We start from the raw sequence: 27,023 nt of genomic DNA, 5'->3' as shown, positions 1-27,023 counted from the left end.
AGGTGGGGGTAGATTTTAGACATACATGAAAGAAGGCAAGTCATTAATATGTAAACCTTGAAAAAAAAAAGATTCAGTGTTGGGGCTGGTTTTGGGTTGAATATACCTTACTGATTTGGGAACTTGAAACTAAATAAGACACTGATCAGATAGGATAGATTTAGAGCTAAAGAATCTTAGAGGTCATCTTATCCAACCCTCCCATTTTACAGAAGAGCAAACTGAGGCCCAGAGAAGTTAAGTGACTTAACCAAGATCAAGGTAGAGTGATCGATCAATCGATAAAACTTTAAACCTTTAGTATGTGCCAGGCACTGTGATGAACACTGGGAATGCTTGCCCCCATAGAGAACACATTCTAATGGCATGTGTGGCAGAGTATCTGGGAGGTGGTAGGGAGGCCTGGCTCCCAGCAAGATCAGGCAGGCGCTAACCTCTCCAAGAACACTAGAGCCAAGATGGAGGAGAAGGTCCAAGTGGAGATGGAATGTCGATTCTTCCTCAGAAAGGCCTCTCTTATGCCCCTTCCTTTCCATTTTCTCTACCACCACCCCAGATTTTCATTTCACAGCTGGACCGACACAGGAGCCTCCTGACTGTTCATGTCTCCAGCCTCTCTCCTTCCTATCTCATATATTCCTACAAGATGAGCCTTCCTGGAAGACTGCATTGATCACTTGATTCCACTACTGAGAAACCTTCGATTGCTACTCGTTGCTTTTTGAGGATAAACTTTCCATTCCTAACCTCTCACTGGGCCGGCCCCGAGCCACCTCTCCAACCTGATCTGTTGTTATTCCTTCATAAAAAAGAGCACTGAACTGGAAGCCAGAGGACAATTCTCAGGACCATTCTGCTCAGTTATTGATGGACTCTGAGCTTTATCTGTTAAATGGCTGCAGTGTTGGTAGATCAATGAGGAAGCAAGTGTGTCTCATGGGTGGCATTGAAGATCGGTTCAGTTCTTTTTAATGTATAATATTTTACTTTTTCACAAATTACACGTAAAGACAATTTTAACATTTATTTTTAAAAAATTTTTGAGTTCCAAATTTTTTCTCTCCTTCTCTCACCTTCCCCCTACCCTTGGGACAGTAAGCAATTTGATATGGGCTCTACATGTTCAATCATCAAAATATGTTACCGTATTAGTCATGTTGTAAAAGAACACATGAACCCAAAGGAAAAAAAATACAGAAAGTGAAAAATAGTATGCTTCAATCTGCATTCAGACTCCATCAGTTCTTTCTCTAGAGGTGGATAGCATTTTTCATCAGACTCCTTTGGAACTGTCTTCTATCAATGTACTGCTGAGAATAGCTAAGTTATTCACAGCTAATCATTGTACAGTATTGCTGTTACCGTGTACTATGTTCTCCTGGTTTTGTTCACTTCGCTTGGTATCAATTCATATAAGTCCAGGTTTTTCTGAAATCAGCCTGCTCATCATTTCTTATAGCACAGAGTATTCCATTACAATCATATACTGCAACTTGTGCGGTCATTTCCAATTAATGGTCATCCCCTCAATTTCCAATTTTCTGCTACTAAAAGAGCTGCTGTAAATATTTTTGTACAGAGATCCTTCTTTGACTATATTGTTGCACAGCATCCTTGTTTTAGCAAACAAAATGTAATTTATATCATAAAGAAGACATAAAAAAAGTTAGGAGTAGAGAAAATCTATTTCACCCTGTGACATAAACATAGGTCCTAACAGATCAGATTATTATCTTATATACACACATACATACATACATACATACATACATGTGCATATATATATATATATATATGTATATAAATAATCTAATCTGAAATAAGTCCACAAACTATATCTGACAACTTTAGGAGAAGTGAATGCCACTATTCCAAATGTATGGGATGGTTATAAACAAAGCAACAGTATTTGTCTTATATAATTATTAAAATAAAGCAGTTCTTTCATTCCACAGTAGGCATTTTCTTATTTTCTAATGCAATGCAGCTGCGTCTCACTACACACGAATTCTCTAGTCACTAGTGAGACATCTCACTGTACTATCTTAAGCTATCTCCCTCAACAGATGCTTTATAAAGCATTTACTAAATGCAAAGCACAGTGGCAGGTGAGGACTAAAATGTCACTAGCTGACTTGTTCCCATTTAAAAATTTATTAGAGTGTAAATTTTTTGTCACCAACAAAGACGGGAAATACACACATTGCATACGCAATAAATGTGTACAGATGACAAAGCAAATAATCCATGGCAGTCACTCATAACATATTTTAGCGATAGGGTTATCCTTCCTGAAATGCATCATGTCACCTTTTACAAATGAGTTTCACGATTGGTTGGCTTTTCTCATTACAGAATCTGAATTGGAAAGAACCATGTAGCTATCATTCTACTGGCTTTAGGAAAATAATCCCTTCTACAATAATCTTTTCTGTATTTCAGAGGTTTCCCTTTTTTTTTTGCCCCCTGGGGAATGGATGACCTGGGAAACGAGTTTCAAATAGCTAGATTCACGAAAGCTGCTGGTTCCAGTAATGCCTTTGGGCCTGGCTGTGCTATAAGGAGGTCTGTTCCTATGGTGTATGTACCCAAGTCATGGCTCAGGAGAGGAGGTTTGTCATGGGAGCTTTCTTGAACCTGGATGGGGGCAGGGGGCAGAGATTCCACCAGGCCTAGTCCTGCCCCTATAAATATCCTGCTTTTTGGGGCAGCTAGGTGGCACAGTGGATAGAGCACCGGCCCTGAAGTGAGAAGGACCTGAGTTCAAATCCGGTCTCAGACCAAACACTTGACACTTACTAACTTTGTGACCCTGGGCAAGTCACTTAACCCCAATTGCCTTTAAAAAAAAAAATTCCACTTTATCTGAATTGTGTTTATCTTCTGAAAACAACAATGGGTCACGAAGGTACCTGTGTTCTCCTGAAGTAACACAGCCTTGACTCCAATGGTCTAGTTCTTGGGTATGCTTGAGGCTACTTTTTTCTTGGGAAGAGAGGGCCAATAAGGAGCCTGTGGGAATAAGGAAGCTGGTGCCCTTTTGGAGCACGCTCATTTTCTTTGATGATTCTCTGTGGTCTCCAGTTGCCTGCATAGGAGGATCCCTGCCATCAAAGAGACTCCAAATGCCACTGTACAGGAGGCTTATCCTAATCTCCTCACTCCAGTTGTTTGTGCTCTACCCCTTTGAAAGCAAATGTTCCCTATTGGGAAAAAACACAAACAAAAATCCTTCCTTTTCTCTCTCTCTCTCTCTCTCTCTCTCTCTCTCTCTCTCTCCCTCCCCCAATATCTTTGGGATACAGACCTTAGAGTGGTATTGCAGGTTAAAGGGCACGCACAGTTTAAAGGTTTTTGGCCAGAGTTCCAAATTGCTCTCCAGAATGGTTGGATCAATTCACAACTCTACCAATAGTGCATTAGTCTTCTAGTTTTCCCAACTGCCCTCCAATGTTTATTATTTTCCTTTTCCGTCATATTAGCCAATCTGATAGATAAGAAGTGGTACCTCGGGGTTGTTTTAATTTGCATTTCTCTAATCAATAATGATATAGAGCATTTTTTCATATGACTATAGATAGCTTTGATTTCTTCATCTGAAACTGCCTGTTCACATCCTTTGACCATTTATCAATCGAGGAATGATTTGTATTCTTATAAATTTGACTCAGTTCTCTATAAAATGAGACCTTTATCAGAGATATGCTGTAAAAATTGTTTCCCAGCTTTCTGCTTTTCTTCCAATCTTGGTTGCATTGATTTTGTTTATATAAAACCTTGTTAATTTAATGTAATCAAAATTGTTCATTTTATATCTAGTAATGCTCTCTATCTCTTGTTTGATCATAAATTTTTCACTTCTCCATAGATCTGATAGATAAACTATTCCTTGCTCCCCTAATTTGCTTATTGTATCACCTTTTATATCTAAATCATGTGCCCATTTTGACCTTATCTTGGTATATGGTGTAAAATGTTGATCTATATCTAGTTTCTGCCATAATGTTTTCCAGTTTTTCCAGTAGTTTTTGTCAAATAGTAAGTTCTTGTCCCAGGAGCTGAAGTCTTTGAGTTTATCAAATACTAGATGACGATGGTCATTTACTACTTTGTCCCATGTACCTACCGGTGTTCCACTGATTCACCACTCTATTTCTTAGCTAGTACCAGATAGTTTTGATGATTACCATTTTATAATACAGTTTGAGATCTGGTACAGTTAGGCTACCTTCCTTCACGTTTGTTTTTGTTAATTCCCTTGATATTCTTGACCATTCTTGATTCATTCTTCCAGATGAATTTTGTTATGATTTTTTCTAACTCTATAAAATAATTTTTGGTAGTTTGGCCATGGCACTGACTAAGTAAATTACTTTAGGTAGAATTGTCATTGTTATTGTATTGACTTGGCCTACGCATGAGTAATTCATATTTTTCCAATTACTTAGGTCTGAGTTTGTATGAAAAGTATTTTGTAATTGTGTTCATATGGTTCCTGGGTTTGTCTTGGCAGGTATTTTATATTGTCTACGGTTATTTTATCATTTATTTATTTTTTGGTGAGGCAGTTGGGGTTAAGTGACTTGCCCAGGCTCACACAGCTCGTAAATGTCAAGTTTCTGGTCTGAGGCTGGATTTGAACTCAGGTCCTCCTGACTCCAGGCCCGCTGCTCTATCCACTGCATCACCTAGATGCCCCTACAATTATTTTAAAAGGAATTTATCTTTCTATCTCTTGCTGCTGGACTTTGTTGGTAATATATAGAAATGCTGATGATTTATGTGGGTTTATTTTTTATCTTGCAACTTTGCTAAAGTTGTTAATTATTTCAACTAATTTTTTAGTTTGTTCTCTAGGATTCTCTAAGTGTACCATCATATCATCTGCAAGTGATAGTTTTGTTTCCTCACTACATATTCTAATTCCTTCAATTTCTTTTTCTCCTCTTATTGCTATAGCTAACATCTCTCATACAATATTGAATAATATGGGTGATAATGGGCATCCTTGCTTCACCTCTTATCTTTTTAGGAAGGTTTTTAACTTATCCTCATAACAGATAATGATTGCTGATGGTTTTAGACACTACTTAACATTTTAAGGACAGCTCCATTTATTACTATGTTCTTTAGGGTTTCTAATAGAAATGGGTGCTATATTTTGTCAAAAGCTTTTTCTGTATCTATTGAGATAATCATATAATTTATATTGGTTTTGTTATTGATATGGTCATTATGGTGATAGTTTTCTTAATACTGAGCCAGCCTTTCATTCCTGATATAAATCCCACATGGTCATAATGTATGATCCTTGTGATAAATTGCTGTAATCCCCTTGCTAGTATTTTATTTAAAATTTTTGCATCAATATTCATAGGGAAATTGGTCTGTAGTTTTCTTTCTCTGTTTTGGCTCTTTCTGATTTAGGTATCAGTATCATATTTCTGTTGTAAAAGGAATTTGATAGGACTCCTTCACCTATTTTCCCAAATAGTTTATATAACATTGGAAATAATTTTTCTTTAAATGTACTTGTGAATCCATCTGGCTTTTGGAGTTTTTTCTTAGGGAGTTCATTGATGGTTCAATCTCTTTTTGTAAAATGGGGTTATTTAAGTATTCTATTTCCTCTTCTTTTAATCTGGGCAATTTACATTTTTGTAAGTATTCATCTGTTTTGCTTAAATTATCAGATGTATTGGCATACAGTTGGGCAAAATAGCTCCTAATTATTGCTTTAATTTCCTCTTCATTGGTGGTGAATTCACTCATTTCATTTTTGGTACTAATAATTTGATTTTCTTCTTTTTTTAATCAAATTAACATGGTTTATCTATTTTATTGTTGAATTAAAAAAAATAAAACCAGCTCTTAGTTTTATTTATTAGTTCAGTGGTTTTCTTTCAGTTTTCCTTTGATTTCAGGATTTGGTATTTAATTGGGGATTTTTAATTTGTTCTTTTTCTAGTTTTTTTTTAGTTACATGCCTAATTCATTGATCAATTTTTCCTCTCTTTTATTGATGTAAGTGTTTAGAGGTATGAAATTTCCCCTAAGCACTGTTTTGGCTGCATCCCATAAATTTTGGTATGTTGTCTCATTTTTGTCATTTCTTTAATGAAATTATTGATTGTTTCTATGATTTGTTCTTTGGCCCACTCATTCTTTTGGATTAGATTATTTAGTTCCCAATTAATTTTTAAACTATCTTTCTGTGACCCTTTATTAAATGTAATTTTTATTGCATCATGATGTAAAAAGAATGCATTTTAAGTGTAATACTTCTGCCTTTTTGCATTTGATTGTGAGGTTTTTATGCCCTAATATATGGTTAATTTTTGTGCAGGTGCCATGTACTGCTGAGAAAAAAGCATATTCCTCTCTAACCCCATTCAGTTTTCTCCAGAGGTCTACCATATTTCACTTTTCTAAAATTCTGTTTACCTCCTTAACTCTTTTCTTGTTTATTTTGTGGTTAGATTTATCTGGTTCTGAGAGGAGAAAGTTGAGGTCCCCCATTAGTATAGTTTTACTGTCTATTTCCTCCTATAACTAATTTAATATCTCCTTTAGAAATTTGGGTGCTATTCTATTTAGTGCATATATATTTAGTAATGATATTACTTCATTATCTGCAATACCTTTTAGCAAGATGTAGTTTCCTTCTTTATGTCTTTTAATTAGATCCATTTTTGCTTTTGCTTTGTTTGAGATCATGATTGCTACCCCTACTTTTTTTCTTCTTCAGTGGAAGCATAATATATTCTGCTCTAGCCTTTTACCTTTATTATGTGTGTGTGTCATTGCTTTAAATGCGTTTCTTATGAATAACAAAATTCTGTTCATCCCATTCACATTCACAGTTATGGTTACTAACTATATATTTCCCCCTATCTTATTTTCCTGTTTATACTTCTCTCTCTCTCTCTTTCTCTCTTTCTCTCACTCTTGTTCTCGCTCTCTTCATCCTTTCCATCCTCACCAGTATTTTGTTTCTGACCACCACCTCCCTTAATCTGCCCTCCCATCTATTAGCCTCCCCTTTTTTTCTTGTCACCCCTTACTTCCCTATAGGGTAATATAGATTTCTATACTCAACTGAGTATATATGTTATTCCCTCTTTGAGCCAAATCCAGTGAGAGTAAGATTCAAGCACTGCTCATCCCCCCTATCTTTCCCTCTACTGTAATAGGTCTTTTGTCCCTCTTCATGTGAGATAATTTATCCCTTTCTACCTCTTCCTTCCCTTTTTTCCCAGTGCAATCTTCTTTCTCATCCCTTAATTTTTTTGTATCATCTCATCATAGTCAGCTTATATCTGCACCCTCTATCTATATATACTTCCTCTAACTGCCCTAATAGTGATACACTTCTTTTTTCTTTCTTTCCTTTTTTATAGTGATACAATTCTTAAGAGTTATAAGTATCATCTTCACATGTAGGTATGTAAACAGTTTAACCTTATTGAATTACTTTTTTTCTCTTTTCTGGTTATCTTTTTATGCTTCTTTTGAGCTTTGTATTTGATATTTGAATTTTCTGTTTATCTCTGGTCTTTTCATCAGGAATGTTTGAAAGTCCTCCATTTCATTGAATGTTCACTTTTTCCCTGGAAGGATTACGCTCAGTTTTGCTGGGTAGGTGATTCTTGGTTTTAGTCCAAGCTTCTTTGCTTCCAGAATATCATATTCCAAGCCCTCCAATCCTTTAATGTAGAAGCTGATAAATCCTGTGTAATCCTGACTATGGCTCCTTGATATTTCAATTGTTTCTTTCTGGCTGCTTGCAGTATTTTCTCCTTAACCTGAGAGTTCTAGAATTTGGCTTTAACATACCTGGGAGTTTTCATTTGGGGTTCTCTTTCAGGAGGTGATCAGTGGATTCTTTAAATTAATATTTTACCTTCTCGTTCTGAGCTATCAGGACATTTTTCCTTCACAATTTCTTGAAAGATGCTGTTGAGGCTCATTTTTTGATCATGGCTTCCAGGTAATCCAATAATTCTTAAATTATCTCTTCTGGATATATTTTCAAGGTCACTTGTTTCTTCCAATGAGATATATCACATTTTCTTCTGGGGTTTTTTTTTCATTCTTTTGATTTTGTTTTATTGTTTCTTGATGTCTCATGGAATCATTAGCTTGCACTTAACCCCATTCTAATTTTTAAGGAATTATTTTCTTCAATGTGCTTTTATACCTCCTTTTCCATTTGTTCAGTTCTGTTTTTCAAGGAGTTTTTTTTTTAGTGGATTTTTGTACATCTTTTTCCTTTTTTTGTGCTTCTTTACCAAGCTATTGACTTTTTTTTATGTTTCTTTTGCATAACTCTCATTTCTTTTCCCAATTTTTCTTCTACCTCTCTTGATTTTTAAAATCCTTTTTGAGCTCTTCCAGGAGTTCTTTTTGGGCCTGAGACCAATTCATATTTCTCTTTGAGGTTTTGCATGTAGGCATTTTGACATTGTTGTGCTCTTCAGAGTTTGTGTCTTGATCTTCCCTGTTGCCTTAGTAGCTTTCTATGGTCAGGGTTTTTGGGGGTTTTTTTGTTTGTTTGTTTTGGTTTTTGCTCATTTTCCAGTCTATTTTGTGATTTTTAAAGTTGAGCTCCGCCCCGGGATAAGGGAGCACTGTCCCAAGCTTCTTGTGCCAGGGGCTAGAGGCCTGAATGCTCACCTGCTGTGCCAAGGTCACTGGGCCTGATTATATCTGCTGCACTGGGGCTGCCTGGCCAGGAGCTGGAGTCCTCACTGCTGGCCTGTAGCACCAGGTCCATGCACCCTCAGTTGCTGATCTGTACTGGAGCTAGGGCTTCCCACTGGCTTGCCCTGGACTGCACTCCCCTTTTACTTAAGTAAAACAGACCTTTTCTACAGTTCTTCTAATTTATCTTGGGCTGGAAAATTGTTTCACCCCATCCTTTTATGGATTCTGCCAGTCTAGAATTCATTTTGAAATATGATTTAAAGTTGTTTGGAAGGAAATTTGGGAGAGCTCAGGCAAATTTCTGCCTTTTCTCTGTCATCTTGGCTCTGCCTCCTGGTTCAGTCTTTCTGAAGATTAATGATTTTTTTTAAAAAGCCTGTTTTTATAGGCCAAATATAAAAAGGTTGTCATTGTTAAGTCATGTTCAACTTGTTGTGACCCGTCCATGGCAAAGATACTGGATACTGGAGTGGTTTGCCATTTCTTTCTCTAGTGTGTCCCACAGATGAGGAACTGAGGCAAATAGAGGTTCAATGACCTGCCCAGGGACACACAGCTAGTAAGTGTCTGAGGCCATATTTGAGCTCAGGTCTTTCCGACTCCAGGTCAGGGAATCTACTCTATCCACTTGTGCCGCATCACTGCCCCAAACATAGGGGTCCATACAAAGCACTTTCCTGACAACTGCTCTGGGAAGTATGTAGCACTGGTATCATTATTTCCATTTTGTAAATGAGGAAACTAAAGCTCGTGAATGGACTTGCCCATGACCATCTGGCTAGTAAGTATTGGGAGTGGGATTCAGAACTAAGTCTCCTGACTCCAAGTGTAGTGCCCTCTGGCAATGTGGAACTTCAGAGAAAGACTTTCTTCTGCCTTTTGACCTAGTAATTTTACAATTAGGAGCATCTCCCCCAAAGCAGTAACACAAAAGGAGAAAAATAGTGATATGCACAAAGAAATTCATAGCAAAGTAGTTTTTTTTTCTGTTGAAAGAGGAAAAAAAATAATGAATTTCAAAGGGAGATAGAAATTTAATTTTAAATTCTTTGGATAATACAGCTTGATACAGCTCCCACATCTTTAGGTTCCATTTTCTGAACATGATCTCCTGGCGAGGAACAAAACTATAGCCTCTCATCTGCTGTAGGAGTCTCAGATTTGTTTTTAATGCAGTAAATGGTAGAGGGAGGAGGGCATAGACCACCTGACTAAAATCCCAGTCTTCTTCATCAGAAGAGGACACATTTCTTTGGTGTATTAGAGATGGACTTTAGATCCAATAGGCATGCAGTCTGATAAAGAATCAATTTTTTAAAAGTATGTAACAGGAAAAAATTCTGAACTTCAGAATAAGGTAAAAATTCAAATAGAGTATAAATATTGAAGGCAACTGATCTCCAAACAGATGAGTTAAGGCAGTTTTTGGATTAAGAGGTGCTTTAATATCTAGAGCACTTGTCTGCTTTACCTGGACGACAGAGAATTGCACAGATCCTCCTCCTCCTTAAGGCCAGTGACATGTGAAATTCCATGTGGTTTCACTTTGTGACTGGTCCAGAGAGAGGGTGGAGCTGGGCCAGAATAGCCCTCAGCCAAAAGACATAGCCACACACAGCCCCAGCTGCCAACACGGTGGTGATAACACCTTGATTGGGGCCGATGGCAATGAAGCAAAGGACAAAGATGACAATGACCCACCCCCACCCCAGAACATGCTCGTCACAACGATGGGTATCATTAGTTGGGAATTTTTACGAAACTCCATTCTGAGAAGAAAGCCAAAGGCTTTACCAGGCTGCTCAAGGGGTTCACAATAACACAGATTAAGAAACCCTAGCTTAATAATAAGTGCTTGTTGATTGGTTAAAATAAAGTTCTGCATCCAGTGGGGTTTTTTTTTAAGTTCCTTAAAGTCAAAATAAAAATTAATAAAAACTACTTGCTCAGGTCACTTTTTCCCTTGAGGATCCTTTTGTACTTTGTTTTATGGGTGGGCACAGCTGAAAAAGTCATCCAGTCATGACCGGGCTGCAGGTGATGAGGCCCTGGAAAATGAGAAAGAAGGCATGACTGTTTGGGCCCCAGCCTTTCCCCTCCATAAAGTCAGTGTAGACAGTCTCACAAGTTACAAAGCTGAAGTCATGTTTTTGTGTTGTCATTTTTTAAAGAGAAGTCCCAGCCCGGTGTCGCTTCTCACCAGTCTTGTTTGTTCTTTCTTTCCTAAGTGGCTTGTACAGGTCCAGTAATGGAGAATTTGGAAAACAGAACAGAGGTGGTCCTTCTGGCCTGTGGCTCTTTTAATCCCATTACCAACATGCACCTGAGGTTGTTTGAGCTGGCCAAAGACTACATGAATGCAACAGGTAAGGGGGTGATCGACAGCCAGCCAAGGCTGGAGCTGTCCTTGCCCAGGTGATTGCTTGGGTTCCAGCCCGGATGGGGCCCTTCTTCCCTCAGAAGTCTTCTGTGGCCCTGAGTGCTGCTGGAGGAGGGCTTTGAGGCCCACCACAGCCTGGCAGCCCCTTACCTTCCCCACCTCAGCTCGTTGTGTCCCCTGCACAGACTGTGCTCGGGCCAAACTGGACACTTCTGCTCCCCAGACACTCACTGTTCTTTCCCACCTCTGAGCTTTGGCTTGTGCTTTGGCCTGAGACCTAGGATCCCTCCCCTACCTTTCTTCCTTTGTCAGATTCCTACCCAGCCTTCAAATGCCATCACCTCATCACAGAAAACACCTTTAGCAAGCAGTGAGAGTCTCTTCTGGGTGAGGTGAGAGGAAATGTGGCAGAGCGGGGAGCGAGCTGTCTGTGGTTCCAGGCCTATCTCTGACACATCCCGATGGTGTGACCCTGTCCATGCTCCCGACAGTTCTTGGAATGACAGACACACAGTGCAAGAGCTGGGAGGGGCCTCAGAGGTCCTCCATTCCCACCCTCTCCCTTTACAGAGGAGGAAACCGAGGCATGAGAAGGGGAGATTGTAAAGGTCGTCAGCCTCGGAGGTGAGGTTTGAACATAGGTCCTATCACTCCAAAGCCAGTCCTTTTACTCTGGTGCCCAGCCTCCCTCTTAGAGGCTCTGAGTTGCAGAGCAGGTAGTAATCTGCATTGGTGAAGGGATTTCCTCCCTAGGAGTTTCATACCACTGAAATCACAGGTTCAGTCTGGTCCAGTGGGCAGGGCACTGGTTTGGTACCGAGAAGGATGCAAAAGAAGGACCCCATATTTGTTCTTGAGAAATTTATGTTCTCATGTGGTGTGGGCAGAAAACAAGTATAATTCCAGGTGGGTGATGGGTACAAGGCAAGCATTCAGAGAGATACTTGGGGAAGATGTATGGGGTAAACAGTGTTTTCAGTTGGTAGGGGAAAAGGGGCCAGTGCCAGAAGGCTGCCCTGAGGAGGTGATCCGTAAGCTGAACCTTGAAGGAAGAAAAGGATTTGGGTGTGAGGGACTGTCTGATGTTGGCAGCTACCAGGTTGGGCGCTGTGGCAAGGGTAGGGTAAGATCTGGATATTTTGGAAGTCGAGGCAGGGGCTGTGGTAGACAGAGTTGTGGTGAACTGGGATGGGCTGGATACGGAGAAGCCCTGAGGTAATGGGCAGTGCTTTGTGAGATAAGCTGGGTACAAGGAAGTAGTCGGAGCTTGAGCTCCTGAGGCAAGGGGCGGTGCCACGCGGGAGTGGGACGGCAGAGGACTGAGTTCCCTCTGCTTAGTCCCCTCCCTATATGCAACGTCATCCCCAGACGCCTCTTGTGACCTTCCTGACTTCCTGGGTCCCTTTGTGCAGCACTGACCCCAGACCCCTCCTGAGTCTGACTTCCTAGGTCACGTACTCTTGTCTATGCGCCATTCCCAGATGCCTCCTTCCTATATCCGGTCCTGGCCTCCTACGTCACTCCCTCCCCCTTGGTGTGCTAAACTCAGACAGCCCCTTCCGGTATCTGACCCTACAATCATTGGCTAGTAAGTGGGCTGGGGAGGAGGGGCTAGGTAGGTACTTAGAACAAGCGTGGTCAGATCACACGTGCTCTCCCCTGGCTCCTGCCCTGTTGCTCTGGCCTTGCTGCTTGGGCTTGCTATGATGGCTTGCTGTGTTGGCCTCTGAATAAAGCTCTGGTGTTGGTGCCTCCCGATGGCTCGTCTCTGTGTGGTGATCCGGCTGAGGACCGAAGACTCGGGTGTGAGTAAGACTCTGGTAGTGTGCTTCTTATAAGAGAAGTGGGTACCGGCGTACGGCTGGCAGAAGGTCGGCGTGCGGCCAGTATATTTGGGGAACAAAACAGGTGAAAGTGTGTCTCAGGCATAGGGGACAGTCTGCACAGTGCACACAGGTGGGAGGCCCCCTGGCTGTTCATGACCTTCCCCTTCATTCCTCATATAGTCCTGGGTTCTGCCTCTCTAATACATTTAATAACTACTGAGAAATAGTCTGTGTTCTAGACCCCTGTGTTGGTGCTTCATCATCTAAACAGACCCCAAGGCTCCTTGAGCTCAGGGATGTCTTAGATAATTCTAATTCTCCCTGTCCCCCATTCCCATCCCGTCAGCCCAGTGCTCTGTACACAGTAAGTACTTAATGAATGTTTATCGTTCCATATGCTGTTACCTTCTATCTGGACTCCAGTATGTACACTTAAGTGAGGATACTGTTAAAGAAGTGGGGTCTTGTTTGTCAGCATATGTGACCAGTGAGGCCAATTAATTTTTTTATTACGCTTTTAGAGAAGGGGAAATCAAAGAGCCTCAACAGCATTCAGTCCCTGAACATTCATGGCTCCTGGCTTCAGGACCCTTTGTATGAACTACTTTGCAGAATTAAATCGATTGATTTAAGGCACCAAGCCGTGGATTTTGCCCTTCACATCCAATTTATAGTGTACTTGGCAAAACCAGAGGAAGAGGGTCCCATGGCGCTGGGCTGAGGGGTGGACCTGTTCACAGTGAACCCTAGACAGCTACCCCATCAGGACTCACCTGGGGGATTCTGGTCAGCAGAGTGACCAGTCATGGGGATCGCTGGTGAAACATGCCCCCAGCCTGTCACTCTGTGTGTGGGGGGTGGGGGCTCGAAGGGGGCAGAGCTAGGGCATGGGTTGGTTTTGTTTGACTGTACTTCTTTGTTATGAAGGAAGGGTGTGTGGGGCAGAAGGGAAGTGATCAGGTTAATGGGAGTCATTAGAAGTAACAGGACTGTAAAAAGAAAGACAAGAGTGTCAGTGTAGCTAAAAGAAAAAAAAATCCTCCCCAGGAGTCTCCTCCAAGCAGGCCGTCTCTGGCCTTCACATTCATTTCAAGTAGAAAATGGAAAGTAGGCATTTTCTAAAGGCTCCTTTACTGAACTGCATGACCACTTGTATGACCATGAAGTATAAAGTCCTCAAACACCGGGGCCATCAGCCCCCTGATTCTAAGCTGCCACTTGGGTGGATTGCAGCCCATGTGTTTCTGTGGGTTTGGGTAGGGAGGCTGCATTTGTGTGTGTGTGTGTGTGTGTGTGTGTGTGTGTGTGTGTGGGCGTGGGCGTGGGTGTGTTTCAGTGACACAACCCTGGCAGAGGAAGCCCTCAGAGCCGGGCAAGATCAACTGATGTCTTCCCCCACACGGCTTCTGACTGCTAGAGAAGCACTTCCCCGAGGAGGTGTGTGGGATGGATGTCTGGCCGTTCTCGGGGCGCAGGGTGTCAAGTCATCATTTAAGTGACAGCCACAATCAGAGATTCCTGAACTCCATCAAGCAGTAAGAATCTGGTCCTTTCAAGGGAATCCTTTGGTGAACTGTTTCTCAAGCCAGGGAGGAGAGCTGCTGGAAGTCTCCGCAGCTTTGCAGTGTCAGGGGTTGGGGGTGGGGAGCAGTACAGGAAAAGGACAGCAGCTTTTGGACAGAAAAAAGACCTGTGTTCAGATCCAGCTATGTGGCCTTAGGCAAATCACTGTGTTCTGTGAAATAACAAGGATAGAGGGACTAAAATGGTCTCTGAGCCCCCTCCTGGCCTAAATCTTATGGACTCCTTTTATTCTTCGGTCTTTCGTGCTAGTCAAAGATTCTTCTGTCACTCAGTTCAAAGGCTAGTAAAAGAGTTGTACCATTTAAAGAAAATTGTTCACCATTCCTGCTTCCTTGAAGGATTCCTTTATCAGTGTGTGTGGGTACTCCCTCCACCAATACAGATTACAACCCTTCCATATCTTAAAAGACAGTTTGTGACTAGCTGTGACCACATTATGCTCCAGGGATTTTTTGTGTCAGATGCATAGTTTGTCGTTGGGCCCTAACTTGGAGCCTTTCCATCTTGGTAAGCTTTGCCAGTGCTTGAGCCCAACTGACAGGATAGAACTCTGGTACCCGGGATCACCTTTTCCCATGATGTGGCATCAGAGTGTGGCAGAATTTTTGCCCACAAAATACCTGCACTGCATGACAAATTCTAACTGCTCTTCATTCTGACTCTGTTACCCAGGAGAATATAATGTTATTAAAGGCATCATTTCCCCTGTTGGTGATGCATATAAGAAGAAAGGACTCATAAGTGCCCACCATCGAGTTGTGATGGCAGAGCTTGCCACCCAGACCTCCAAATGGCTAGAGGTAGACACCTGGGAAAGTCTGCATAAGGAGTGGATAGAGACGGCCAAAGTGCTCACGTAGGTACCGAGACCCTGCCCTGTTACCCGTCATTCAGGGCCTCTCCCAGACCAAGCCCCTGGGGCTCTGCGCCCTCTTCAGGGGCATTCCCCTGTATCTGCTCCAGGCCAGCACGTACAGTCTCAGTGTACAGTTAATCTTCAGTGTCCTGAAGAAATTTCAGAATGTGGCCTTTCTACAGTTGAAGCATGTCACAAGGACCACTATTCAGATAGTTGTGTAGAGGCCCACACCTGGGGGCTTCATACTTCCTTCCACACCCACACAATCTGTTGTCAGTTTCTGTTTCACCCAAGACTGTCCACTAGTGACTTGTAGAATTCCAGATGCTCTCAGATCTACCCTTCTTATGCCCAGAAGGGTTGTCTTCACCTTCTTATCGCCTAAAGAAAGGTGATTCTTTCCTAGTTTATCCCTCTCTTCCTGTGACTTAGGCCCTTTGGCAGAGAAACCACCTGCCTTCTGCCTCCCTGTCTTTGGGTGAAAGCACTGGGGATACATGATTCTCCTCCTTTCCTCCTGCAGAGCCCCCATCCTGCTTTTGGGTCACAGACCTCAAATTTCAGACTCTAGTCTTGTCACCTCTGCCCCCTCAAGGTCCCCTACCCTCCTGAGCCCAGCCAAATGCCATCCCGTCCCCCCACAGAATCCTCATTCAGGTTTTAGAGTGAGCATGTACATTTCGTTTTTTTTTTTTTCAGCCAAAGACAAGGTTTGTTAGAACATCTGTCATATTGGGCAGACTCTTAAGGAGTCTGAACATGAGTAAGCAGTGACTAGATTATAAGAATCTCAGCAGTGGCTAGATTTTAGGAATCTGAGCAGTGGCTAGATTTTAAGAATGTCAGCATCTTACTGGAGACAAGATGGACCTTATATACAGAAAGACTATGGGAGGGATCTAGGAGTGGCCAAGTAGTCTGTGAGGTAATAGAATTCCAGGGACCTGGATCACATGGCCAAGGGAGAATGGAGAAATGGCCTGGGGCCATAGGGAGGTCCACAATGAAGGCCAGTTGATGGGATTATAGCCTCAGGGGACCGCTAGAGATTTGGCCATGTGGGAAAGTCCAGGGTTTTTCCTTTCTGGGGCCCAGATCCCAACCCTGTCATTCCCCCCTCAAACAAATGGGACCCAAATTCTTTTGAAGTAAGGGGCGAAGGTCTCGGCTTCTGAAACTGCTTCCTGCTGGCAAGGGGCATAGAGCTGTCCCTGCCTCAAGGGGGTCCCAAAGGGGTTGACTGGAACTGAGCACAGGCTGCATCCAGGGAACGATGTGGGGACATTGGCTGGTACTCCCTGTTTGCTACCAACTGTAGGTGAATGGCCCATAGTCTGGAAGACATGTATCTGACAGAAAAAAACTGCAGGACCCAGATATAAAACAGGGACTAGATTTAGAGCCCAACTTTGAAAGGATAAAACATCCTTAGCTGTGTTTGGATTCAGATAATTCAGTTTTCCAACCATGCAGTATCAAACCCACCTCATAGCCAGACTCAGGAATAGCCAGATAGGTAACATTCCCTTTCAAAGGAACATAATGGGGAAACTGAGCTAGGAGGATCCCATCTTAGACTAAGGCTAAAATTGTCCTCTCAGCTTTTCCCAATGCTGACTTCCCACCAGTATCACCTTCTCTGAGTAGCTTGTGGCATTTCTCTCAGATGGTGGATTATTGATTATCAATGGATTATGACGCATCAGACAACTCAAAATCCTATGAGCTTTTACCTCAAACAGCAAGTTTTACTAATCACAGCTTAGGAAAAAACTTTTCCCGGATTTACATCTCAAACCTAAATTTATCCTAATATAAAAAGCCAATCATTAGAAAGCCATACATAACCCAAACAAGCTTTTTGGCTAGTTTACACATTAGAACAACAATAATAAATTATTTTAGCAGTAACCAAATTATGAAAAGTTGCTTGACATGACTGATAACAGAAAGTTCACAAATTTGAAACTTGAAACAAATCCATTACCAATCAGGTGACTTCAGTTTTGTTAAATGCACTTCCAAATTACTTTACACAGAGAATTAACATCTTAACAGTTAAAACTACAAATTTAAAAGAACATGCTTACCCAAGCTCAGAGGCCAGCTTCTTTACTTTGAGCAGGATGTGCTGAACCTGGGTGATGTTTCCAGGCAAAGGTTGCCCCAGAGCCTAAGGCCACCACCAGTGGGGCGCATGAGGTAGCTGCTGCCCCTCCCCCCTCCTTCCTTTCCCAGATAGGGAAGGAATACCCTCTTGACTCAAGGTAAAGGAGTGGGAGAAAGGAGTGACCAGGGTTGTAAGGAGTTTCAAAATAATCAATCACAAAACCTCCAGAATCTGCCATGATATTTTAGCTGTTCTAACTTTCCCTGTAACCTCCATGAAGGAGGATTCAGAGATGCAGAGGGAAGGGAGTAAGTAAGCCTCAGGGAACCAAAAAGCAACTGCAGTTTTCCCCAATTCCCTGGCGCCGAGGGAATTAACAGATACGCTTCCGAATAGGGCGTCCATCCTTGTCCTCTATGCTGCCAAAGGTGTACCCAGGTCCATGGCCTTGAACCGACCCAGTGGACCAAGAGCCTGAGAGCATCAGGCCCGGTGCTAGACAGCCTTGTAACTGTCTGCCAGAAAAGTTCCTCCAAGCCTTGGTGCTTGGAGAGCAACCCCAACTGCAGAGCAAGAAAGGAGGGGAGAGAAGAGGCTTACATACCTTCCAGTCTTGGCTGGAGAAGAACTTGGGGTTAGGCAATTTCCCCGTTTGGGCCACCAAAATGATGCGGTTTAGGGGTTCAGGGGTGCTGGGACCCCAAAATCACAACACGCAGGTCCTGCCCGAAAGAATTCGACCCAAGCCTTCTTTCAGCCAAAGACAAGGTTTATTAGAACATCTGTCATATTGGGCAGACTCTTAAGGAGTCTGAACATGGGTAAGCAGTGGCTAGATTATAAGAACCTGACCAGTGGCTGGATTTTAATCTAGCATAGATTTTAAGAATCTCAGCCTAGCATGTACATTTTAAAAAATGTCTATGATGGGGGCAGCTAGGTGGCTCAGTAGATAGAGCACCGGCCCTAAAGTCAGGAGGACCTGAGTTCAAATCTGGCCTCAGACCAAATACTTGACACTTACTAGCTGTGTGACCCTGAGCAAGTCAGTTAACTCCAATTGCCTTTAAAAAAAAAAAAAAAACATTAAAAAATGTCTATGATAACTTTTGTTTTTATTTTGCCTTAATTTCTGAATGTATGCCCCACCCTCTCCTACTCATTGAACCATCCCTTGTAACAAAGTACAAAGAGAGAGAAAGCACCTGAGCAGAACTAACCCTCAGAGCATCCAGTCACACAGTACAGAATGGAGGAATTTGCAGGACAAGTCCATTGATTTAAACAGTTTTTTCTTTATTTTTTATGAACATGATAAAAATAAACAAGCACGAACATCCATATACAAAGAGAAAAAAAAAAGATCATATATGAAACTGTGAATCTCTTGGTTTTTAAAAAGAACATACTAAAGTTACCAGCAGTTCCAGCATGGCTCTGATTTTGTTGCCTTTGTAGCTTCCTTCTGCTCTCTTCTGAGTATTTTAATCCCTTTTGATTTTTACTTCAGCTGCAAGTTGATTCAAGTTAGCAAGGCATTTATTAAGCACCTACTGTGTGCCAAGTGGGAATTCAAAGAAAGACAAACACAATCCTTGCCCTCGGGGAGCTCCCAGTCTGATGGGGGAGATGGCATGTAGACGACTGTATACAAATAAGATATAGCCAGGATAAATTGGAGATAATCACAGTGGGGAGGCCAGGAGAAGGAGGTGCAGATCCTGGTAGTGATAGGGAGCCAATGGAGTTTGATAAAGAGGAAGGTGACTTGGTCAGACCTGCACCTTATGAAAATGACTTTGATAGCAGTATGAGCAGGGACCAGACCAGGCAGAGATGTAAGGCACAGAGATCCACCCAAGGCTACACCTTTAAAAATACCAAAGCCTCCTGCCCACTTCCCCCTCCCCACCTACACAACTACAAGACTTTGCCAGCCCCGTCCTGGGTCGTGGGGCCGTAAGTACACATCACTTTGGGGAGTGCATTCTTTCCGCGCAGTCTTCCTGCCCCACTGTGCATCTTGGCATTCAATGGAGTCTAATAAAGATAGTAGGAGACTGAGTCAGGAGAGGAGGGTTCTGTTACTAGCATCATCTTGGACTCTGCTGTTGGGGATGAGATAGAATAGCAGTTGTTAAAGTTCCAGTGATGATCAGACACATAAGGTGCTCCAGAAGCTGTGGTAGAAATGAGCTCAGCCTTTGACCTGGGGCCTGCTGGGGAGGAGAGGAGACAGTGCTTCTGTCTGTGTGTGTCACGAGCTTCTCTCGTGTTTGCAGCTACCATCAACAGAGATTGGAAGCTAGGAACTCTGACGATAGCGAGCCGGACTCTGCCTCCCTGGTACTTCCTGGAGGGAAGAGGAAGAGGACTGGAGATGCCCAAGATCTTAGTGAACAGAAACCATCAGCATCCCAAAAGAAGGGTTAGTGCATTGGCTGGACCTTCCAGCTGGGCCTGTGACTGGGAGGAACACGGGGTCGCTTCCAAAGCCCAGAGCCAGTCGGCGATTCCCTTTTTCCTATTTGGCTTAATAGAGAAGGTGGAGAGGGGCGTAGATAGGTGTGTGGGGAGTTCTGTCAGCCCTCGGTGTGAGGGGTAAACCAAGTCCACGTTTCCAGCTTCTGTTTGAGAAACTAAGGAAGGAGCTTTGTTGAGGTAGGAGACAATCGAGAAATTCCTATTAAAAACCATTCGTTTGTTCTTCTCCCCAGGCCCGCCACAGTTGAAGCTGCTGTGTGGGGCAGATTTTCTGGAGTCTTTTGGTGTCCCCAACTTGTGGAAGCTGGAGGATATCGCCACCATCGTGGGAAAGTACGGGCTCGTGTGTATCACCCGGTCTGGAAATAACGCCGAGAAATTTATCTATGAGTCAGACATTCTTTGGAAACACAGAAACAACATTCACCTGGTGAACGAATGGATTACCAATGACATCTCATCCACAAAGATTCGACGCGCTCTGAGGAGAGGCCAGAGCATCCGCTACCTGGTGCCAGAGGCTGTCCAGCAATACATCGAAAAGCACAATCTCTACAGCTCTGAGAGTGAGGACAGGAACACAGGCTGTATCCTGGCCCCTTTGCTGAAAGCCAAGCAGTAGGCGAGCCCCCAGCCACAGCCGTCCTTCAGGACTGCCTCCCCTGAAGGTGAAGTGACTCAGGTTTTAGCATAGAGGATCTTGTTTCATAAACAAGAGTTAAAAGTTAGAATATAATAAAAATCACAAGTTTTGCTTTTTTATCTGAAGTTTACCTCAGCCTATGGTGAGTGACATAGTTTGAGATAATTTTTTAACTGTAGTTTACTTTGCCTGAGCCAAGATTTTTACCTTTTCCATGGATCCATATAGCAGCCCCAGTACGTTTCATCAGGAAGGATGCTCTCCGGCTTAAGGATGAGAGATTCCAAAGCCCAGTGAACAGAATAAGGGACATGCCATATTTGCTACAATTAGAAAGCTGAACTTGGGGTCCTGGTTTGACTATTCCAGCCAAGCAAAAGCAGACCATTGCTCTATCTAAAACCCCTCTGGTTTCAGTAGCCTGAATTAGTCCAGAGTGACTCAAGAACAGGATTCTTAAAACAGTACTTTTAAAAAAGTTCCATTGAACACCCACAGCTGTGCCAAAAATATAACCGGAAGATTATGTTGAATTAGTATCCACACACTGTATGGCATGGACGGGTAGGAGGCTGGCCCTGGGGGGAGAAGACCCGAGTCTGAGTCATGTCTGTGATCCTTGCTGGCCACGCAGTCGATCCTGGATCGATCTCCTGCCTTCTCCCCCTCTTTTTAAGACTGCTCAGTTACAGGCTTCAGCCTGTGTGTGTCAGTGAGAGGAGCTTGCATATTTGCAATGGCCCGATTGCATAAAACACAGGTCTGAATGGGGGAAATAATTACGATACTAGCTAGCATTTATATAGCACTTTAAGGTCTGCAAAGCTTTTCAAATAATACCTCACTGAATCTTCACATCACCCCTGTAAGGTAATTGATATTATTAACTCCATTTTATAGAGGGAGAAACTGAATTAGATGGATGAATTGACTTATCCAGGGTCACACGGCTAGTATGTATATCTGAGACAGGATTTGAACTCAGGTCTTCCTCACTCTGGGGCCAGCACTCCATTCACTGTACCATTTAGCTATCCCAAAAGCTTTTAATTTAATTAGGATTAATGTTCCTAATATATCCTAGGGATAATATTTATGATAACAGCCTTATAAGTTTGGTGATGTGCCTTGAACATCCCTAACTTCCCGTTGATAATCGACGAATTTATTTGAACCGTACTCAGTTTTCTTTTTTTTTAATTGATTGATAGCTTTTATTTTCATATCACCTACATTTCCTCTTGTATCCTTGCAGCATTCTGTTTTCTCGTGTTTCATTTTTCTCATAGGAATTTGAATAAAATTAAATTATTTTCATTAACATTATTGTTCATAAAATAATGAAGTCAAAGGTTGTTGTCCTGGATGTGAGCTCATACTTTGTTCAAAAAACACTCTGATATTTTGGGGGTTGTTAGAGATGAAAACTCAGTAAGTCTCCAAAAGTCATTAAAGGAAGAAAGGAAGTGGCTTTTCATGGCACAGTCTTGGTATTTCCTAACGGTGGTTTCCAGCTCTAATGGAACTAGAAGGAATAGAGTTCAAGTTTCCTAAAAAACATCCTGGGATCATGTGCCTTTTCTGCACTTTCAGCCTGGTCTGAACTTGAAACAGAGATGGGAAATGAAGAGCTTAGACTTGTTAACTACCTCCTCCTCATGAACTACACCAAGTGTGTGTAGCCCATGGAAACACCCCTCCCCCATTACAAGGACAGGCCTTGGGGCCTCGGGATATCCACCTACCTCTTGATCTGGTAGGCTGAGTCACTACAGCTGTGTTCTTGCCACGGTCCGCAGCACACTAGTGAAAAATGAATCGTACCTGCAGGTGACATTGAGAAGCTCTGACCAAGAAGAAGCAGGAGCTGTCCAATCATAACTGCTGGTTTTCTGCCCTGAGAAGAAATGTCCTCTCATCATTTGGGAGTTAGATGAGATACAGAAACAGAACACTGATGCTCACGATTTTCACTCCCCCATCTCTTCTCAACTCCAAAGCCACAGTGGAGCAACAATTCTGTTACTCAGATGTCAGGAGAAAATTCTGCCATCTCCCACAGTGCCCAGTGGAAAGCCCTGAATGTGTCGACCTTAGGAGTCCGTGTGAGGCTTGCATGACCTCTTCGAAAGACTTAGCCAGGCTGGAATTACCTTGTTATTGTGATGTTTCTAGGACATCAGCACACATTGTATAGCAGGAACATTAACCAAGCTCATTATCTTAGGATGTTGCTAACTGCATGGCAGAGCCTTGAGTGTCCTCAAGGACAGTTTCCCATCTAAATAATGGAGATTGTAACAGTTATGTCCATAGGGCAATGAGTATTAATGAATGTCACAAGTTCATTTAGGGAGAGGGGAAAATAAGTCTTTTTTTTTAAATAAAATTATGTCAAAGGACAGTGGGAATAATGTGAATTTGTGAGGATCTGTTTGTCATATTGCTGGATTATTAGGTTTTTTTTTCATAATTGTATAATTCAAGTAGGGATAAACTGAGTAGTCTTATGTCAGAAAAATTTTCATCTGTACATTGTTTACTTGTGTAATTGGTGATTTTGAATACAGACTTAAATAAATTGAATTCTATTTTATCAAAATTTTGAGAAAGTTAGAAAAATAATTTGGGCTTCATCACCTCCCATCTTCTGCTATCCCCCATTGGGTAAGGTTCATTTACCTTCCCAACCCCTACCTCTTCTTCCCACAAAAACAGCAAAAGACACCACTTCTCAAAGCACTGGGAAGGCTTTTGTGTCACAAAGTTAGCTCCTTGAAAATATTTCTCAGAATCTTGTTAAATCCAAATCTGGCCCCCTTCTCATGCTCATTCCAGAAATCATGGGCCTATAGCATTCATCTCTTCCACCTGCTGCTGAGGCCACTCAGTGCAAAGGTGTGGATAATTAATTTTCATCTCTGAAATAGTGATTTCTTTTTGTTGTTGCTCACAGAAGGGAAATACTAAAGAGTGGCTAACCAGATCTGGAAAAGGTCGCCCCCTCTTCTACGGGTGCCCTAAGAGGACCTTTTAAAATTTAAATGACACTTCTGTCGATGCCGCCTTGAGAGTAGAAGCGGCATGGTAGAGCAGTAAGAACGCTGGGCCCTAGCTGGTGCCCTCTGAATCCAAGCTTCCTCTCCTACAAGAAATGGATGGATGAGGGACGGATGTCATCAGGTCCTTTGGCAACTTCAGAGACTCAGTGTTTCAGTGATTCAGACTGTGCTGTATGAGAATAAGCCCCAGGCTGTAATCATCAGTCATTGCTCCAAAAGACAGCAAAATGCTAATGATTAGGAGCATCTAGGTAGTGCAGTGAATAGAACTCTGGCCTTGGAGTCAGGAGGACCTGAGTTCAATTCCAGCCTCAGACACTTAACACTTACTAGCTGTGTGACCTTAGGCAAGTCACTTAACCCTGATCACCTCACCAAAAAAAGCAAAAAAAAAAAACAACTAATAATTAACATATCATACATCCAGGATAGAGACTGAACATCATTTCAACCTCCTTAACACATAGATTGAACTAGACCAGCGGATGCCCATGGGAGGTAGCCTAACTAATCCTTTGCTGCTGTGCTGACATCAGGCTCCAAGTGGCTGAACTACACCAACAGGCACAAACAGCAGTCAAGCCTTACCTGAGTCCAGGAAGAGTTACAGTTAGACTGCTTAGCAGAGCAGGGCATGACGGAGTGTATTCAGGCCAAGGGAAAGCAAGAGCTCTGATAAGAATGTGACCAAGGTGCCCTTGCTTCTTCAGAGAAAGCATGCCTGAACTGCAGAGGAGTGAAAGACTCCTTACCTCACTGAACCTTTCCAAGCCTCAGTTTCCTCATCTATAAAATGGGGATAACATCAGTCCTCCTTGCCTCACAGGGTGGCTGTCAGAGCATTTAATACGACCCTGTGGGCAAGTCCGACTTTGCTTCAGGATAATAGGGCACAGTTTAGAGAGTGAGGAAATGTGCTAGGAAAACGCCCTGGATTAGAAGTCAGAGGACCAGGTTTTGAGGCCTAGTTCTGCCAGTTATTATCTCTGTGACCTTGGGCAAATCACTTGACCTCTCTGGGCCTCTGTTTCTCCATTTCTAAAATGAAGGAGTCTGGATTAGATGGCCTCTGAGGGCCCTTCTGGCTGCAGATCTGTTGTCCGTGTTATTTCTTCAGCTATGCCCTAGTCAAGTTGGCCACAAGCTACTCACCTAAAACTGCAACTTGTATCTGTGTCTCGTTCGTGTTCTGGCCAAGTTTTGGAACAATAGGTCAGGGAAAGGAAGTACGTGCAATATCTCAGCATCCTCTTACACACGGTTCTCAGGAATGAAAATAAGTCCAACCACTGTCCCAGAAATCCGGTCAGAGTTCACAGTTCTTTTTCTTTAAACAATTGAGTAATGTCCAATTCCAGTACTTTCAACCCAACAGACCCTACATTCAAGGAATGAAGCTCTAGTTAACTAGAAAGCTAACAACCTCACTCGAGGGATTATGTGATGCTACTCGGGGCTCTTCAAAATGAAAACCTTCCCTCTCATTAGGAAAATGTTCACTTATTTCCCATTCCACTCTTCCCTAAAAACAATCTAATAAAATTCAACAAACACTTAGGCACTGTGCGAGGCTGTACACTCACTGCCCTTACATTCAATTGGGCCACGCAACGTAGATAAAAAGTATAAAATATATACATATTCATTCTAACGGGGAGAACATTGAGGGGGACAGGAAAAGCCTTCTGGAGGAGGTGGCATCTCCTATGGGAGCGGTGCTTCAAAGGATGCCAATTTCAAATTTAGCATGATATATTGGAAAGATCATTGGACTAGGAGTTTGAGATCTGACTGCCACTAACTAGCTGTGTGACCTTGGATAAATCATTTTCCATCCTATGACCCCTAATATCTGTAAAATAAGGGGATTGGACTTAGTGGCCTTTAAGATCTCTTCCCATTCTAAAATGTGTCAGGGTAGTACAGTGAATACTATATGCTAACTATACACTACACTTAGATGCAGGAAGACGTGAATTCAGATTTCGCTAGCAGTGTGATCCTGTCCAAGTCACTTAATCTGTGCCTCAGTTTCTCATTTGTAAAATGGGGATAATAATAACCTCTGCCTCCCGGGGTTGTGTAGATCAAATGAGATAATGTTTCTAAAGCATTTTGCAAATCTTCCAAGTGCTATATAAATAACAGCTCCTCCTCCTCCTCTTTCTCTTCTTCTTCTTCTTCCTCTTCCTCCTCCTCCTCCTTTTCCTTCCTACTGCTTCTAAAATGATATGATATTAATCATGCTTCAAATGTTCTTTGCCTCCAATTATCCCATGCAAGCGTTATTAAGCACATCTCCCTAAGTGCATAGTTTGCATTTCACTTTAAAGGTTGTGAAGCACTTCTCATCCAACAACCCTGGGAGGTAGGTAGTGATGGTAGCGTCGTCCACATTTTATAAAGAAAGAAAAATCTAAAGCTCAGAGAGATTAATTGACTCGTTCGAGGTCACACGGGGAGTGTTTGAAGCAAAATTCAAACCCACGTCCTTGCAACTCTGAATCCAATACTCTATCCACTTCATAATCTCTTTCAAACTAGTCCAAATTCCAAATAAATTTAAATTGCTACAGAGAAAACGGAGTGTCTTGTATGAGGAACATCAAAGCCAGTGTCACTCGATCACAGAGGGTATGGTGGGGAATAAGGTCTAACAAGTCTGAAAAGGAAAGGCATAAAGGCAGGTTGTGAAGGGCTTTAAAAAGCCTAAATATGAGGATATTCTATTTGATCTCAGAAGTAATAGGGAGACACCAGTTTTTTAAAGCAGGGAGTGACGTAGTCAGACCTGTGCTTTAGGAAAAATCACTTTGGTAATTGAGTGGAAGGTGGACTACAGTGGGGAGAGACTTGAGGCAGGCAGATCCCCCAGCAGACTATTGCAGTGGTCCAGTGTGACATGATGAGGGGCAGCACCAGAGTCAGACAGGGTCAGAGAAGAGAAGGGGGCATATTCAAGAGATGTTACAAAAGTAAAATCAATAGGACTTCGCAACTGATTGGATATGGGGAGTGTGAGAGAGTCTACAATTGAAAAGGACAGCAGAGTGGATAAGGGACCCCAAGGGGGTTAACGCTGAGGTGGCTGGGGATGAGAAGATAGAGAATGGTAGCAAAGAAAAGGAATCTTTACCTAGGCAGCCTTTGCTTTACACAGTCTGACACACAGTGATTCCAAGAGGAGAAGGACAAAGTTTGCTAGCCATTCACCAATAAATTATCACACCTGAGGAAGAAAATGATTGTGACCAAATACAACATAAATCCATTCTTGCTCATTCTGCTTGATTCATGTTTACCTTCTGTGCTATATGGACTTAGGAGGGGCAGAGATAAAACTAGTAATGCTTGTATTGAAAGCAAATT

At 42.4% G+C, this 27,023-nt stretch overlaps 1 protein-coding gene across 1 annotated transcript in view; it reads left to right on the top strand.

Moving 5' to 3' along the window:
- The window catches only part of NMNAT1 (nicotinamide nucleotide adenylyltransferase 1), a 47,195-nt gene extending 24,039 nt beyond the window's left edge, over positions 1-23,156 (top strand). Inside the window, exons 2-5 of the mRNA XM_027844024.1 lie at positions 10,935-11,072; positions 15,169-15,352; positions 19,748-19,893; positions 20,183-23,156. Coding sequence (XP_027699825.1) covers positions 10,955-11,072; positions 15,169-15,352; positions 19,748-19,893; positions 20,183-20,571 — 837 coding nt within the window. The 5' untranslated portion in view covers positions 10,935-10,954 and the 3' untranslated portion in view covers positions 20,572-23,156. The remainder of the gene's footprint in view (positions 1-10,934; positions 11,073-15,168; positions 15,353-19,747; positions 19,894-20,182) is intronic.
- Positions 23,157-27,023: the final 3,867 nt, after the last annotated feature.

The sequence above is a fragment of the Vombatus ursinus genome, unplaced genomic scaffold, assembly GCF_900497805.2.
Source record: "Vombatus ursinus unplaced genomic scaffold, bare-nosed wombat genome assembly UNPS02014932.1, whole genome shotgun sequence".
Taxonomy (NCBI): Eukaryota; Metazoa; Chordata; class Mammalia; order Diprotodontia; family Vombatidae; genus Vombatus; species Vombatus ursinus.
This window is presented reverse-complemented; position numbering and strand designations above follow the sequence as displayed.